The following is a 13,808-nucleotide window of genomic DNA, read 5'->3' on the forward strand; positions in this document are numbered from 1 at the left end:
CCCCAAGGACACTTTGACATGCGCACTGGAGGAGTAGGGGATCGAACCACCGATCAGTGGACAACCCATGGACTCTCTGTAGTTTGTCTGTGATGAAAACTGACTTGAGTCCGTCTCTGCCTTACCCCAAGATCACAAGAGAGAGCAAGCGTCTCAGCCTTTGCCGTCACAGTTCTGTGGTGAATCTTTCTCTGAACCTCCGGACCGGCAGGCAGCTGGCAGTTTGCAACAGCTTCCCCTCAACACGTCAGATATACACCAGAAAGCTTCTGGAGGCTGTGATTACCATCTGCTCTGCGCCTCACCATTAGAATCACTTTAATCTGCAGAAATGTGGAGGATGTATGGAGAGATAACACACTTCCAATCTTCAGCCTGACCTTTCAGAAACGGTGAAGGTTTGTTTTTCCTCATAAAAAAACTCCTCGGGAAGGCCTTTCGACGCACGTATTGGTATTTTCAGTTTTGATGGACAGCTTTTGCTGCTTTCCTGGCTCCCTAAACGAGCTCCGCTCCACCTGTCAGTCTTGTGTGTGAGATTTTTGGTCTGGGGGGAACCCGCTCTGTGTGTACTGTAGATCATTATCTATGCATGATAGTCAAGAATCCAGGGATGGAAGGTTGTTAATGTTTGCAGATTTTAAAGAAAAAATGAAACTTTGCTTGACTGGTTTCTGGATGTAACAGTTTAAGTCGTGTTTCTGGGAAATTCCTCTCAGTGTGGAGCTGCAGCCACTGGCCCGTGTGTGTCCGTCTCCCAGTGGACTTCCCCACTAAACTGGCTAATTATCTCACACACTGTGATCATTAGAGAGGCTCCTCTGGAGAGGCACACACTCAGGTGGAAGCCCAGGGGGATGCACACTTCTGGGAATGGGACAGTGCAGCACACACACACCACACACACCACACACAGAGAGAGTCCCAATGTGGTTGCCTACTTTTAATAACACTCTGAGAGCTCCAAACTTTCCAAAGCAGTGACAGGACTGTGAGTATATGGGTAGAACACTGTAAAGTACAGCTGTGCCCCGTCAGCTCACACACACACAGCTGCTTGGGAGTGTTGCTCAGTTCGTTTTGTTGCTACAGACCAGCTGTCTGCAACATTTCCTAGAGTAAGGAACATCTGCGTGTGCCCCTTCTCTCTTCAATTCACCCCCACCTCTCTCTCTCTATCGCTGCCCCCCCCCCCCCCTGTATATGTTTCATTATTATTTAAGAGCCTATCACTATGACAGGGAACAGAAATCCAACTTGAAAGCAAATTTGGACAGCAAAAGCAACCGTCAGCTATCCTCTTTGTTTGTGTGTGTGTACTTGTTACAGTATGTATATATTTTATGTTTGTGTGTGTGTCTGTACAATAGTTGTGTATGCTATTAGACTGCTGACTGAGGTTTACAGTACAGTGCTGTTGGTGGGCCAAAGATAAGCTTGGGGATTGCTGTGCTACCGGGCCCTTTGCAGAAGCCATGATAAAGCATTTCTGTAAATCTGTGTGTGTGTGTATGTATGTATGTATGTGTGTATGTGTATATATATATATATATATATATATATATATATATATATATATATATATATATATATATATATATTAGTGTGAGAGACCTCCCCCCGTCATTACTACTAAAGGTGAAAGGGGAAAGTGAAGCCAAGTGAAGCCTTAAACCACCACGGAGCCATGCTGGTACCCGGTGCCTTTCAGCAGAACACAAAACATGAAACAAATGCAAACATGTCGGAGATATAACGTGCAATGAAAGGACTAAATGTCTCGTCCAGAAGAGAGAGAGAGAGAGAGAGAGAGAGAGTGTGTGTGTGTGTGTGTGTGTGTCTGTGTCTGTCTGTCTGTGTGTGCACACTCCCCACCCGCTCCCCACTAGGCTGCCCTTATCCAACAGTGCTCTTATTTGTTAAACCATACCTGCTATTGATTCTCAGCAGCTGTTTCCCATATGTCCCGTCTATTTGTAACTGCAATGAGCCGGCCTCCTCCATCAATACCTGCCTCACTCTGTCTAGACATCCAGACACTTGCTAAAACTTCTAATCACAGTCCAACTGTACGTTTTCTTTATTTTTTATTCTTAGTGCCATCACACCGCCTTTGGACTGCATTTCTACCTCTGTACTTTATTTCCCCACTATCTCCCCGTCTCTCCCTCCTCTAAAGGCTGCATTTTATGTGTTAGCTGTGTCCTCTATGCCGGAATAGCGCCGTTAATTTGCTTTTGCTGTGGTGGGAAAAAAAAACAATCCGTCTCCCAACCGCCAAAAATGATGCAGAGCCCCGACTTCTGCTAAGTTGTGCCATTCTTTGCTGAGGGAACTCGATTAGTTGATTGTTTATGGCCTCACATGCGGCGCTTTAGGCTCCGCAGTGATGACTTCAGCTGGTTAGCGAGCTACGGTAGTGCAAAGAAACAATAAGCTCGGCCTGAAGAGTCAGAGTAGGGGAGTTCATCATTTTGAAAGAACGGTAAGAAGTTTTCTCAGAAAAAAGGAAAAGTGTGTGCAGCAGCATTTTATAATGTACAAGAACGTGTGCGTGCATGTGTTTGAGGGTTTGTGTGCTTATGAGTGTTTCTCTGTGGGTGTCTGTTTGTTTGAGTCGTATCTACTTCAGCGTGTGACATTAATTAAATCAAATCGAAAAATTGTCTCTATTGTATAGATCTGCCGCTCCCTGCTGCTAAAACAAAAGCATTAAACAGCAGCAGGTGTTACAACTCGCTACAGAAGACGACACATAATTGGCATAAAACGCACTGTTTCTAATTAGAGAGTTCCTCGCAGTGTGTGTTATCGACATGCCACGTCTCTGTAAGTCTGTGTAAACATAGCTGTGCTCGCTCTCTCTCTTTCTGCTGCAGACATGTCAATGTTGCGGCCGAGTGAAGACCAGGCTCCGGTCCCACAGAATAAGTTCATGGGCGACATCGAGGAGCTGGCCGCCAGCTACGAACGCAAACTCATCGAGGTGAGTGTCGCTTCTCTGAGTTCTCTCGATGCGCGTTAAGGAAGTGCCACGGTTCTGTCACAGATGTTCATTAAGCATACTGGACAACAAATCATCTGAAACTGGGGAGTTGTGAAACGTTTTTGAAGAACCAGCTGCAGCACTTAAAGGATCAGTTCAACATTTTGGGAAATGCTCTTAGTCACGTTTGATATTGATAGCTTAGCTTAGCACAAAGACTGGAAGCAGGGGGAGTGGCCTAGCGTGAAGTTTGGCGTCTCAGATTGTTGCATCCTCACGGTAGCGACTAGAGTCCACATTGACTAGGCTATATATATTTATATTATTCTGCACACAATTCATATTGCTGCTTTTACGGCTTTAAAACATGTTTTAACATGTTTATTAAAAGTTATTGTTGACAGATTTGGACAAGGCCAAGCTAGCTGAATAAAAAGCTTTAAGTTCGTTTTAAGGAGTACACATTCAGCTGCTGCCACACAATCCTAACAATAGTGTAGAGGCCAATAATGTTGTTTGTTGAAAGTCATTATATATATATATATATATATATATATATATATATATATATATATATATATATATATTAATGTGGTAATGGTTTATTGATGTCACAGAGCCACATTACAACTTTGCATTGAGAAATACTGAATTAGGGCATTAAGAGCTTAAAGGAAGAATGATAAAACCAGTTATTTGGCCTTGTGAGAGCCGTGGAGGGGAAGCATCCTCACAGAGACTCTTAATCTCAATAAAGCAGAGAATTCTACTTTCTGCAACCGCATTGATCTAAAACGCTTAACAGTGCCAAGAGCTATTCCCTGAGCAGGTTATTCTCAAAGATATTGATATTGTTGCATGATGAAGATCTCTATTAACTGGATTCATCAGGCATCATGTTACCAAACTGCGGCCCAATGTCCAGTTTCCTGTGAGATTGACCAATGGGGAAACCCTCCTAGTGAGAGTGTCACTCGCACAGGAGAAATCTTTTCTAATGGTTAGTGAGGTGGGAGAGGCGTCCATATGAATAATTAATCCACGGTTTTATATTCCTTTTTAATAAGAAATAATTCCAGCCTGTGTTTGACAAAACTGCATTTTCACTTATTTATGCACATGTATATGTGGTACATTTTAAATGGCGTTTACGTATTTATTCGTGCATTTGCTTGGCGGTCAGGCTTGGCGGTCAGGCTCGATCGGGCTTTTCACACGGAGGTGAATCCTCTTTGTGTGGGACAAAATCACACCTCGACCTCTCTTCTGGTCCCACGCCAGCGAGGCGTTGACAGCTTTGTTTGAATAGGAATTTCATGCAGGACAAGAGTGTTTTCCTCACCCCTGATGTGCAACAAGTCGTCTAGCGGCAAGTGATGCCAGTGTGTGTCTTAACCTCAGAGAGCAAGGGGAACAGGAAAGATATGCAGCAATCGGGAGACACAGGATGTTGGCTTTAGTGACCACCTTCGATGTTTTTCAGCAACCCGGTGTAACAGGGGTTGCCTCGATATTCAGGCTGCCTGTCAGCGTGCGTCCATTCAGCGTCGGCGGCGCAGGCAATGTGTGATTTACATGAGCAGCTGTCAGCAGTCCTGATTCAGCTGCCTGGCTCCAGCGACTGAAACAAAATGTGCCTCAATGGGTTATTGATTTTTTGGGAAATGTCACATCGATCCTTGTTGGATAACTACAGGCCTGCCAGACACAAATAAATATTGGATAGGGCTCAGCCTTCATTAACCTGGGAAACACGCCCGCGTTTGTGACCCAGTTCAGTTTTAATTGAATGATGCTAATGCATGGTATTGATTTTGACTTTGTTTATATTTGACACAAATCTCAAGGCGCTCTCTGCTCTTTCCATCCCGTCTGCCAGGGGCTCTGGGTCGGGGCTACTATTTAAACAGAATAGAAAGTTGAACCTCACGTCACTAAACAGCTGTCCAAGAAGCTAGATGGGCTTAACATTCGCAAAGCAATGTCTGTGATGTAACCAGCAGGGCCGACTTCGGGGAGTCTCCCAGTGTTTGTGTTTTGATCCTGCCGGTCTCCTCCTGTCCAAAGACACACACACACGCAGTAGATCAGGTGATTTGTAAATTGTCCGTAGTGTTAATGTGAGTGTGTCCTTCCTCTCCTCGCACCTCCTGTGATCCCGGTCTTTCACACATTTATATTCCCGCCGGATTTCTCTTTATTTTCCTCTTCATCGCCGCTTCCCTTCGTCTCAGCTGAAGATCGTAGCGTGATCATACCGCAGTGACTTGAAGAGGAAGCGTTTATTCTTACCCTCTTGCCGCCTTCTTACTCGCTTCTTCACGTCCCATCACTCCGTCACCTCTCGGCCGCGGCAGTGAGAAAGCGATTTGAGGTGTGTTCATGTACGCGTGCATTACCACATGTGCACAGTCTTGTCCGGATGAGTGGGATTCCTCACACGAATCTGCATGGATGTCGGATCTAAGTGGGTTTAAAAAAAGCTATCAGAGTGGGAGGGCACTTTCACACATCCCAATAGACCGGATGCTTGTCTGAATTGTAAGGAAACACAATGAAATGATGAACAAGGAAAATGAGTGAAAGACTGACGGATGCGGGGAGAGATAAAAGCAAAGAGGGAAGAAAGTGAAACTATAACAACTATAGCAACTTGCGTGGTGTTTTTTCTCGTCTGCGAGTGATAAAAACAAATAACATAATGCAGTTAACGTGTCCACCGAGGTTTCTGAGAAACACCAACACTGTAAGTCATTGATCTGTGAGGCTCCAGTGATGAGTAAAAGGTGGGCAGGTAGTGATGTAACACATCCTCTTATTGGTGTCCGGCTGAAGTTAGACAGTGAAGAAGCTCCTCTCTAAACCAATGGGCCGGAGAAGCATTCACACTCACCAGCATGTGACTGTTTGGAGATTTTTAATTACATTCTGATTCAATTATGAAACTAAAATGATAACGGCATGGATTTGGCCTTTCGTCATTATTATTGCATGCTGTTCCCTTTGTTATTGAACGATGTCAGGGTGTTATATTGTTGTTGTCGTAGACTACATTTCCAAAATAAAAAAAGAAGCCACAGTAAGCTGAATGACATTTATCAGCCTCTGTCTATGACAATCAAATGAATCAGGTCTAAGATAAACATTGCATGCGTCCTCTGCCACCAACGAGATTCTCATCCATGCCCTTATAACCTCCAGACTCGACACTGCAACAGCATCCTCGTTGGCTCTCCCAACAAAATCCTCAATAAACTCCAGTATGTTCAGACTCTGCTGCTCACCTCCACCCGCCGCTTTGACCACATCACCCCGGTCCTACGCAACCCTCCCCATTCACATCCGTCTGGCTCCCACCTATCATCATTCAAGCAAGCCCTCAAAATCCACCTCTTCAAACTCGCCTTGACCTGCTAACCCTACACCCTACCGTCCACTAATTGACTCACTCCGCACAGCTTCTCTGTTTGTCTCTGCCCTATGTAAAGCATCTTTGAGTACTTAGAAAAGCACTATATAAAATGAAAGTATTATTATTATAAAATACAGGTTACTCGAGTACATGCATATATTCAATAAGATGCAATCCAGCTAATAAGAGCACAGATGAGATAATGGCACTGTGCAAACTAATATTGTTATGTAATTTGTCCTTTTAGCTTGTGAACAAAATGTGAAACGATGCTTGAATGTGTTCACCATAATACAGGCTAGATGAGAGATGGGATGAGTTTCTAAAAGGCACCTAATCTCAGCAGCTGTTGTAAAATAACCCTCTCAAAACTCTACAGATGCCGTGTGTTGTGATCAGTCACTGCTATGGAACTGTATACTCTTAGTCCAGACACCTGTGAGTCATTAGAAACTGCCTTTTTAACATGTATATTTTATTTAGACTTAGAAGGCATCTTGGATTTATTATTGAGGCATCATTACATCATACAGTGCTGCCATAAACTGACTCGTCTGTAGCTCAAAGGCTGAATCATCCAAACCCAAATTGTTCAGCAGACATCTGACTCGCATCCAGTAAGCAAACTACATTAATGTCTACACTGAGAGTCTTGTGACTATGCAGTGACAATTACAGCAGATCTTGTTTTTTTGTTCAGGTTTCCCATGGTGTTTTCTTCTTTTTTTTAATATCTGCTATGTTGTATTTCTAAGAAGAGGCAAAGCACTTTTTGGAGGATAGAGAAGAGATATGGGTCAAAACTTCCAGTGGGATCAGGGATTCTCCCTTTGATCCACAAGCTCATTAATTAACCATAAACAACATCAAGAACAAGAACAACAATTACAAGCCACCGACTCAGAGTCTCTCTGAATCTCCTCAGAGGAGAGTATACAGTAAAAAAACAGGAGAAAATGAGCAGAAATGCATCTATAATGCCTGTTTTGTTTGCTATGTAATGCAAGTGAATGTGACCCTTGAAAAGGCAGAAAAGCTGCATAATGCATGCGATTCTTCTCAGAATGGTGCAGGTGAATCTGCTTTGAAGTGTTCATACATGCTCCGAGTACAAAAAGCCGTTCTAGGGCTTATTCAATTTGCTTTTACTTTAATTATTGTAGGAGTTGTAGGTTTTGCGTGTAACAATGTCCCGATTGGCCAAATGAAAAATAAGCGTTGTGCAATAATTTGTGGGCATTTAATTACGTGGATGAATCATGAAAGACCCACAGTGCAGTAAAATAATCTCACCAGTATTAAAACGTTTTTTTTTGCCCGCCTTGTAATCTGTTTGCCCCGAACCCTTTTAGTTGCTGTTGCCCCACCTGTCAAATGTTTCTGGTCTATATCTCATACGGCACATACACATAGTGGCTGATGTAGCACATGAAGCTCTTAGTCTTCATTTAAAACAATTGGTCCTTGACCTTAGACAGAATTGGACTAAAACAACAGCCTATTTCTAGCCCACAGCTGTCAATTGTGTCACCTGCAATGACAACGTTTGCTAGTTTATGTTGTCAGCTGTAGCTAGTTAGCTAATCGAGCTAACTACATACATTCTTGGTGATTAAATGCATGTGGCAAGTAAAACATACCATATGCTGCGATTACCCAACATCCATTTAATCCACTATCTTAATACTGGCAAAGCCCCGTCAGTGTGTGTTTAAATTCAGACTCTTGAGAGTGAAAGTGACTGCTTTTCAAATCCAAACCTAATCTTAATATGTCTAAATACTTCTGTCAACCGACCGGAGAACATGCTGTAAGAGAGGGCTTTAGTTCTCTCAGTGTTCATCCGGTTGTGATGAAAACACCCCAGAATTAAAGCTGACAGACTGTACTTTAACATTTTCATCACTGCGCCGTTTTAACGTATTAATACTGCACAACCCAAAAATATGTGACCCAAGTGCCACAGGCTAGATTTTTTCCATTTTTTCCCATAAACCATTTCTGCCTTTTCTATTGGTCCATCTGCCGCTCTCGTGTGCTCACACTTCTTAACTCGTCTCTCTTTGTATCTTTTTTTTTTTTTTTTTCCACCTCAGTTCATAGTGGCCTAGTGGAGAGCACAGCTTGTGACGTCTATATTGGTCCTTTCTCACCCTCTTTTTCTTCCCCCCGTCTCTCAGCCTTGTCTCTTCTTGGAGCAGCTGTGCTCAAGAGTCAGAAACGAAGAGAGACAAGCTGCTTTTAGATTTACTAAGTAACCCAGTTTTGTCCGTATTCTGGTTGACTTCTCACCCAGTTTAAGATGTTTAAATGAACCTTTTGATTCCCCTCCGGCTGGGTCTCCCTTCTGCCCCGAATGGGGAAAAAAAAGAAAGGAAAGAATTAGGCTTTTTTCTTTTCAATTCGTGGTGTCCCGCGATGAAATCGTCCTGGTTTAACATGAGCGCTAAGAACCACCTGCCATTATTAAGCATTATGTAAAATCACAGTACACGATAACCTATTCAGAAGATATGAACATGTAATTCTTTAAAGAAATGCTTGATGTTGAATTGAAAAGGAGACCAGTGCCCAGGGTTACACTTGAAGAAGTATTACATTAAATATTTTCAAAGAAGTATTTATATATGAAAGAATTAAATTAGACTTTTGGACTGTATTCGGAGGAGCATGTGACAACTGAGTTATGGAATGACATCTGTATATATTCAAGATTGAAGAAATTAGAAAGAATGCTAAAAAAGAAAAGATGATGCGTGACGGTCAGTAAATCTGAATTTGTGCTCTGGTTCATAAAAGAATGTCACAGTAAAATTGCCACCAGTCCGACTCAGGATCTCCGTTGCACTGCATGTCATCCCCTTCTTTTTTTAAAAATATTTCTACTAGACAAAGTCTGAAAAATTTGTGTTTAAAAGAGTTTTTTTCCTTTCAATCTCACCACAGGAGCAGTAAACAGGTTTGACTTTGGGATTCGTTAGTGAACTATATATTGATGTGCTTATCGTAAACACTGAATCAGTCTACTCGGCTCGGATGAAGACGTGTGATGGAGCATTGCATCATACTAAACCAAGCCTGCAGGTCAGAGAGGTCTCATAGCAAACAGCCGTTTCTCAGTCATATCAGGTACCACATGCAAAACATGAATGATGCTCTTAAAAGTGGTCCGTGAAGCTGTTGCTGTGTGGGGTGAATTTACATCTGTTTCCAAAATGTGCGAGTTTGGTCTGTTGGCCCCGAAGGACCGTTTAGAGTTTGTGCTGCAACAAAAGTAAACTTGGCTTTGTATTTGCTTTTTAAGAGGCCCAGTTCTACTTTGCAGTGTTGCATGATTTAAATGATGACACACTGCCTTTGTCACAGAGAAGATAACCAACATAGACGGTGAAGTTTACTGTGGGGAGTACGAATGTAGTGCATTTGTCCTTATTAATCCTAACTATGTTTCCTTTTCTCTCACTTAGTTATAGTTGTACACTGTTTATTTATTAACAGTGCAAGTTATATCAGTTCCATTAGAAAGATAAACCTTAAGCCATGAAAAAACAGTCAAGTTTTATCTTGTTCACTCAAGTACATTTTTTACTGATTAAATTGGTATACATTTTGTTAAAGAAAATGTATACCAATAGGAAGTATATGTTTTTCCACATCCACGCTTATAGATCCAATGTCCGTTTGTCATTTTATTATTTTTTTAAAGCAAAGTAATTTCATTCCAGCTAAATAAACAATTCATCTTCGGCTAAATAAAGGCACCGTGTACTTTTCTGGCACGTCTCTACGTTTCTTTTTCACATTACCGCCACGTAACATCATTCAGGGGAAAGGCAGCAGCAATGTGTATCACACCGGCAGCGTGCATGCATACTCTATGCGTTGTTGACCAGACAAATTGGCGACCCACTTATCAAAACGTTGCTCCATAGCAGTATTAATGACATTTTACAAGGTACCTTTAAACTTTCCATACAGTACATACAATACAATATCAGCTCATTGTCCTCCCTAACAATGTAACTGTTGAGTTACTAGCTGCATATACTGGTAATTCCCTACCATTTCCAGCCACTAAAAAAGAAAACCAGTAACAGCGATTGGTCACCATGTTGCTGGCGTTGCTTGCCCCAGCTCCCCAGGCAGAACATTGCCACACACCCAGGAGACTTTTGGTCCTGGTCTGTGATCGCAGGATGACCTTAGGAGAGGCTTAGTGAGCCACTCAGCCGCGGCTTCAAGGCTGCGGATCAGCCGTAGCCCGGAGCCCACAACACCAGCGTGTGTCAGGCCTCTACTTCGCTGCCTTGTTGGGCTGACAGCTTTATTGTGATGTTTTTTATGGTTTCACACCGAAAGCTTTTCAACTTGAAACTCCACTGGCTTGAAGGATATTGTAAGCCAGTCCATCACCTTGAAGAGGAAGACTTTTGTTGTTTGTTTAGGTTACGAGGTTAGAGTTATTGAGGGTAGACACGCACGCACTACAATGCACCACATAAACTTACCATAATCTCCTTAGCCTGCACTTTTTGTTTGTCATGTAATTTCTTGTCTTTGTTGTTTGCGTCATTTGTGAAGTTTAACTCAACTCTAAACCTAAACTGTTGTGACGGCGCCCTTTTAGCTTTTATAGTCTCCATAACTACCTTGTTCTGGACCAATCGCTTTTCATCCCCTCAGGATTTCTGCAGCCACTAATTAGCCCGAGTCCTGCAGATGTTTATTGGCCGATGGAAGCTCGGGCTAATAATGCATCTCAATGACCCTGCGTTAATAACAGTAGAGAAGATTAACTTGTTTAAACCCGTTAGCAACGCTGGCACACACACAGCCACCGCCTAATATAGACCACCGCTTGGTGTGTAGAATTGGCACGCACGCTCTCAAATACACCGTCACACACAAGCCAACACACATGTGCATACACAAACTATACTGTACATTGAGACATACACACACACACACACACACATACAAACACACATGGCCGTAGAGTGACAAACCGATTAGCTCCCTCTCACTGAGAATTAATTGGGTTTCTTCACGCTTCAAATTAATTTCCTATTTTATAATGTCCTATTTAAGAGTTGTGGTGGCTAAATAATTAGAGGTGATGAATGAGTGTTTTGGTGTGGACTTCCTGTTCCTTGACTTATCTGACAGGATGTGACTCATGCTGGTTGGACCATGGGCATAAACCCCACGGAGAAGTGTGGGTCTGGGCGTCTCCGTCAAGGTTCAGGATGCAAACAGAAACATTAAGATGTCAGGTTTGAGGATTAGTTTTAGAGCTGGAAACCGTTATGTTTTAGGTTCTAAGATTACCATCAGCTGTGCTTTATTGCTTGTCGGCCCCATCTGATCCGTAGGTTTCTAAAGTCTCTGTTGTTAAGAGAGATGTAGATATTGACTGAGAAGCTCAGTTTAACTCCCATGGTCTCAGTTTAGCAGTGCTCCCATTGTTGAGGTGTAGTCCTCAAAGTGAAACACTTTTCCAGTATGTTATCACCATGAAGTGAAAAAGAAGATAAATTGAGACTTCTTTTTCTTTTTTTCAAAAAGTGTTGAATCCGCTGTATTCAGCTGCGAGGGATTGAAGGCCTTCCGAAACTCTCAGACTAGTTACAAGTAATTTACTTAATACTTTGGATGGATTACCGCCCGTTAGAGCGCCGGTTGTGTTTGCCTGCCTGAGGACACGCTCATCATTATCCACTTAATAACGTCTGAGCTGCAGTCAAACCGTGATATGGAGAAACAAAGACAGACGCACGTGATTCACAGCAAACACTTTCTCTCACTAGAGCTGCTGTGGTGTTGACAAGAGAGAGGAGACTCACTTTGCTGGTCTCATTGTATAGAAAATGGTGGTTGTCACTATATTTGGTGCACAATATTGCATTATGAGTAAAATGTAATTGTCTGTTTGGCCTTGTGTATTTGATATTCTCTCTCTGTCCTCTCATGTTCATTTAATATCTGACAGATACATTTATGCAGTGAGTGGTTTTGCCTGTCTATATGACAGCATATTAGTGCCACTGTAGGTAAAACATAAATACAAAAATACTTATAGAGCCATGAGAGCGGATAATGTTCCAAGAAAAAACTCTACGAATTTTCATTCATGTCATTAAAGTTGCAAAATAACTATTTTGTGACTAAAGTCAAAAGAGAATAAGTTCAAATAATTTTTATTTTATTTTTTATTATTCATCACACCCCACCGTTGAACGCTGCAGTAACGTGAGCTGCCCAGTTCAAAATATCTATATTGTTATAGACATTTTAGAGGGTGGGCATTCAAAATGTAGGCTGCACAGGGAGACATATTTGTTATTATTTGGCCCACAGGCAGTCTGCTCCAGAGGCGGGGACAACACATGTTCTATAGCCTTGCTTTCTGTATTTTAGAAATGGGGTAGTCATGGCAACTGGAGGCTTGAAACTATTTCAATACCACAACCAAAGATTGAATTCAGCAAATAGTAAAAAAAAAAACATTGATTAAATGTTTTTCTCCTGAAATTTCCCACCAGACTGTAGATCGTAATAGTCGAGGGGAGAAGGCTGCATGTATGGAGCTGCAGTCTTCACATGTTGATGCCTTACAACAACATTCATTTACAACAGTTTTCCCTCAAGGAAACAGTGTCCAAGGAGACACAAAGAGGTCCCTGCTCTCGACCAAGTGAAAGTTATTAACATGGGCATGAAGGAACGTGAACAAACTGTAGCCAGGAGTGATATAAGTACAACATCAAGGTTGAAGAAGAAAAGAAATAGACCTGTTGTCCTCATAGAGCCGACCAAAGGAAAACAAAAGCCCAACCAGCATCTACTTATGGTCCCCTTTAATGTCAGCACAGGTCCTGAGCGCCATGTCACTGATTCGCGTTGCTCGTGACACGCTTACTCACACTAACAATGACACTCAAACTGTCTCATTGCAGAGTTGTACCAGTGTGTTTTTGTTGTTGTTGTTATTGTTACACATACTGATGTTCAGTCCTTGCTGCTTTCAATGCAGTCTTTGTTTGAAAGAAACCGCGCTGCTTAATCTGTTCTGATGCGTGACATTTTTTCAATGTTGTATTGTCACAACACCGAATTTTGGGTGTAAACTGGCGTCGAAACTGAAATCTACTTTGACACGACACTACTTTGCGAAGCTCGCAGTGTTTTTTTCTAAATGGAGGTTATTATGATCGTCATCGCTGCTGTTGTTGTTATTACATAAGGAGCCTCTCCTCCGCCTTCACAGCAGTGTGTGGGCTCCTAAATGGGATGTGAATGAGTGAGTGTATGAAGGCCGGGGTTGGGGCGGCGGCCTCGGCTCATGTGTCAGCCGGAGACGGCGCTCTGCCGAAGCGGCTGTGACAGCAGGTGTCCTCCATACAGCCCAGC

At 42.5% G+C, this 13,808-nt stretch overlaps 1 protein-coding gene across 1 annotated transcript in view; it reads left to right on the forward strand.

Annotated features, from left to right (window-relative positions):
* Positions 1–13,808, forward strand: part of snx29 (sorting nexin 29) — a 107,270-nt gene that overhangs the window by 54,700 nt on the left and 38,762 nt on the right. The window contains exon 15 of the mRNA XM_034558472.1: positions 2,880–2,986. Coding sequence (XP_034414363.1) covers positions 2,880–2,986 — 107 coding nt within the window. The remainder of the gene's footprint in view (positions 1–2,879; positions 2,987–13,808) is intronic.

This window comes from Cyclopterus lumpus, chromosome 19 (genome assembly GCF_009769545.1).
Source record: "Cyclopterus lumpus isolate fCycLum1 chromosome 19, fCycLum1.pri, whole genome shotgun sequence".
In the NCBI taxonomy this organism is placed as follows: Eukaryota; Metazoa; Chordata; class Actinopteri; order Perciformes; family Cyclopteridae; genus Cyclopterus; species Cyclopterus lumpus.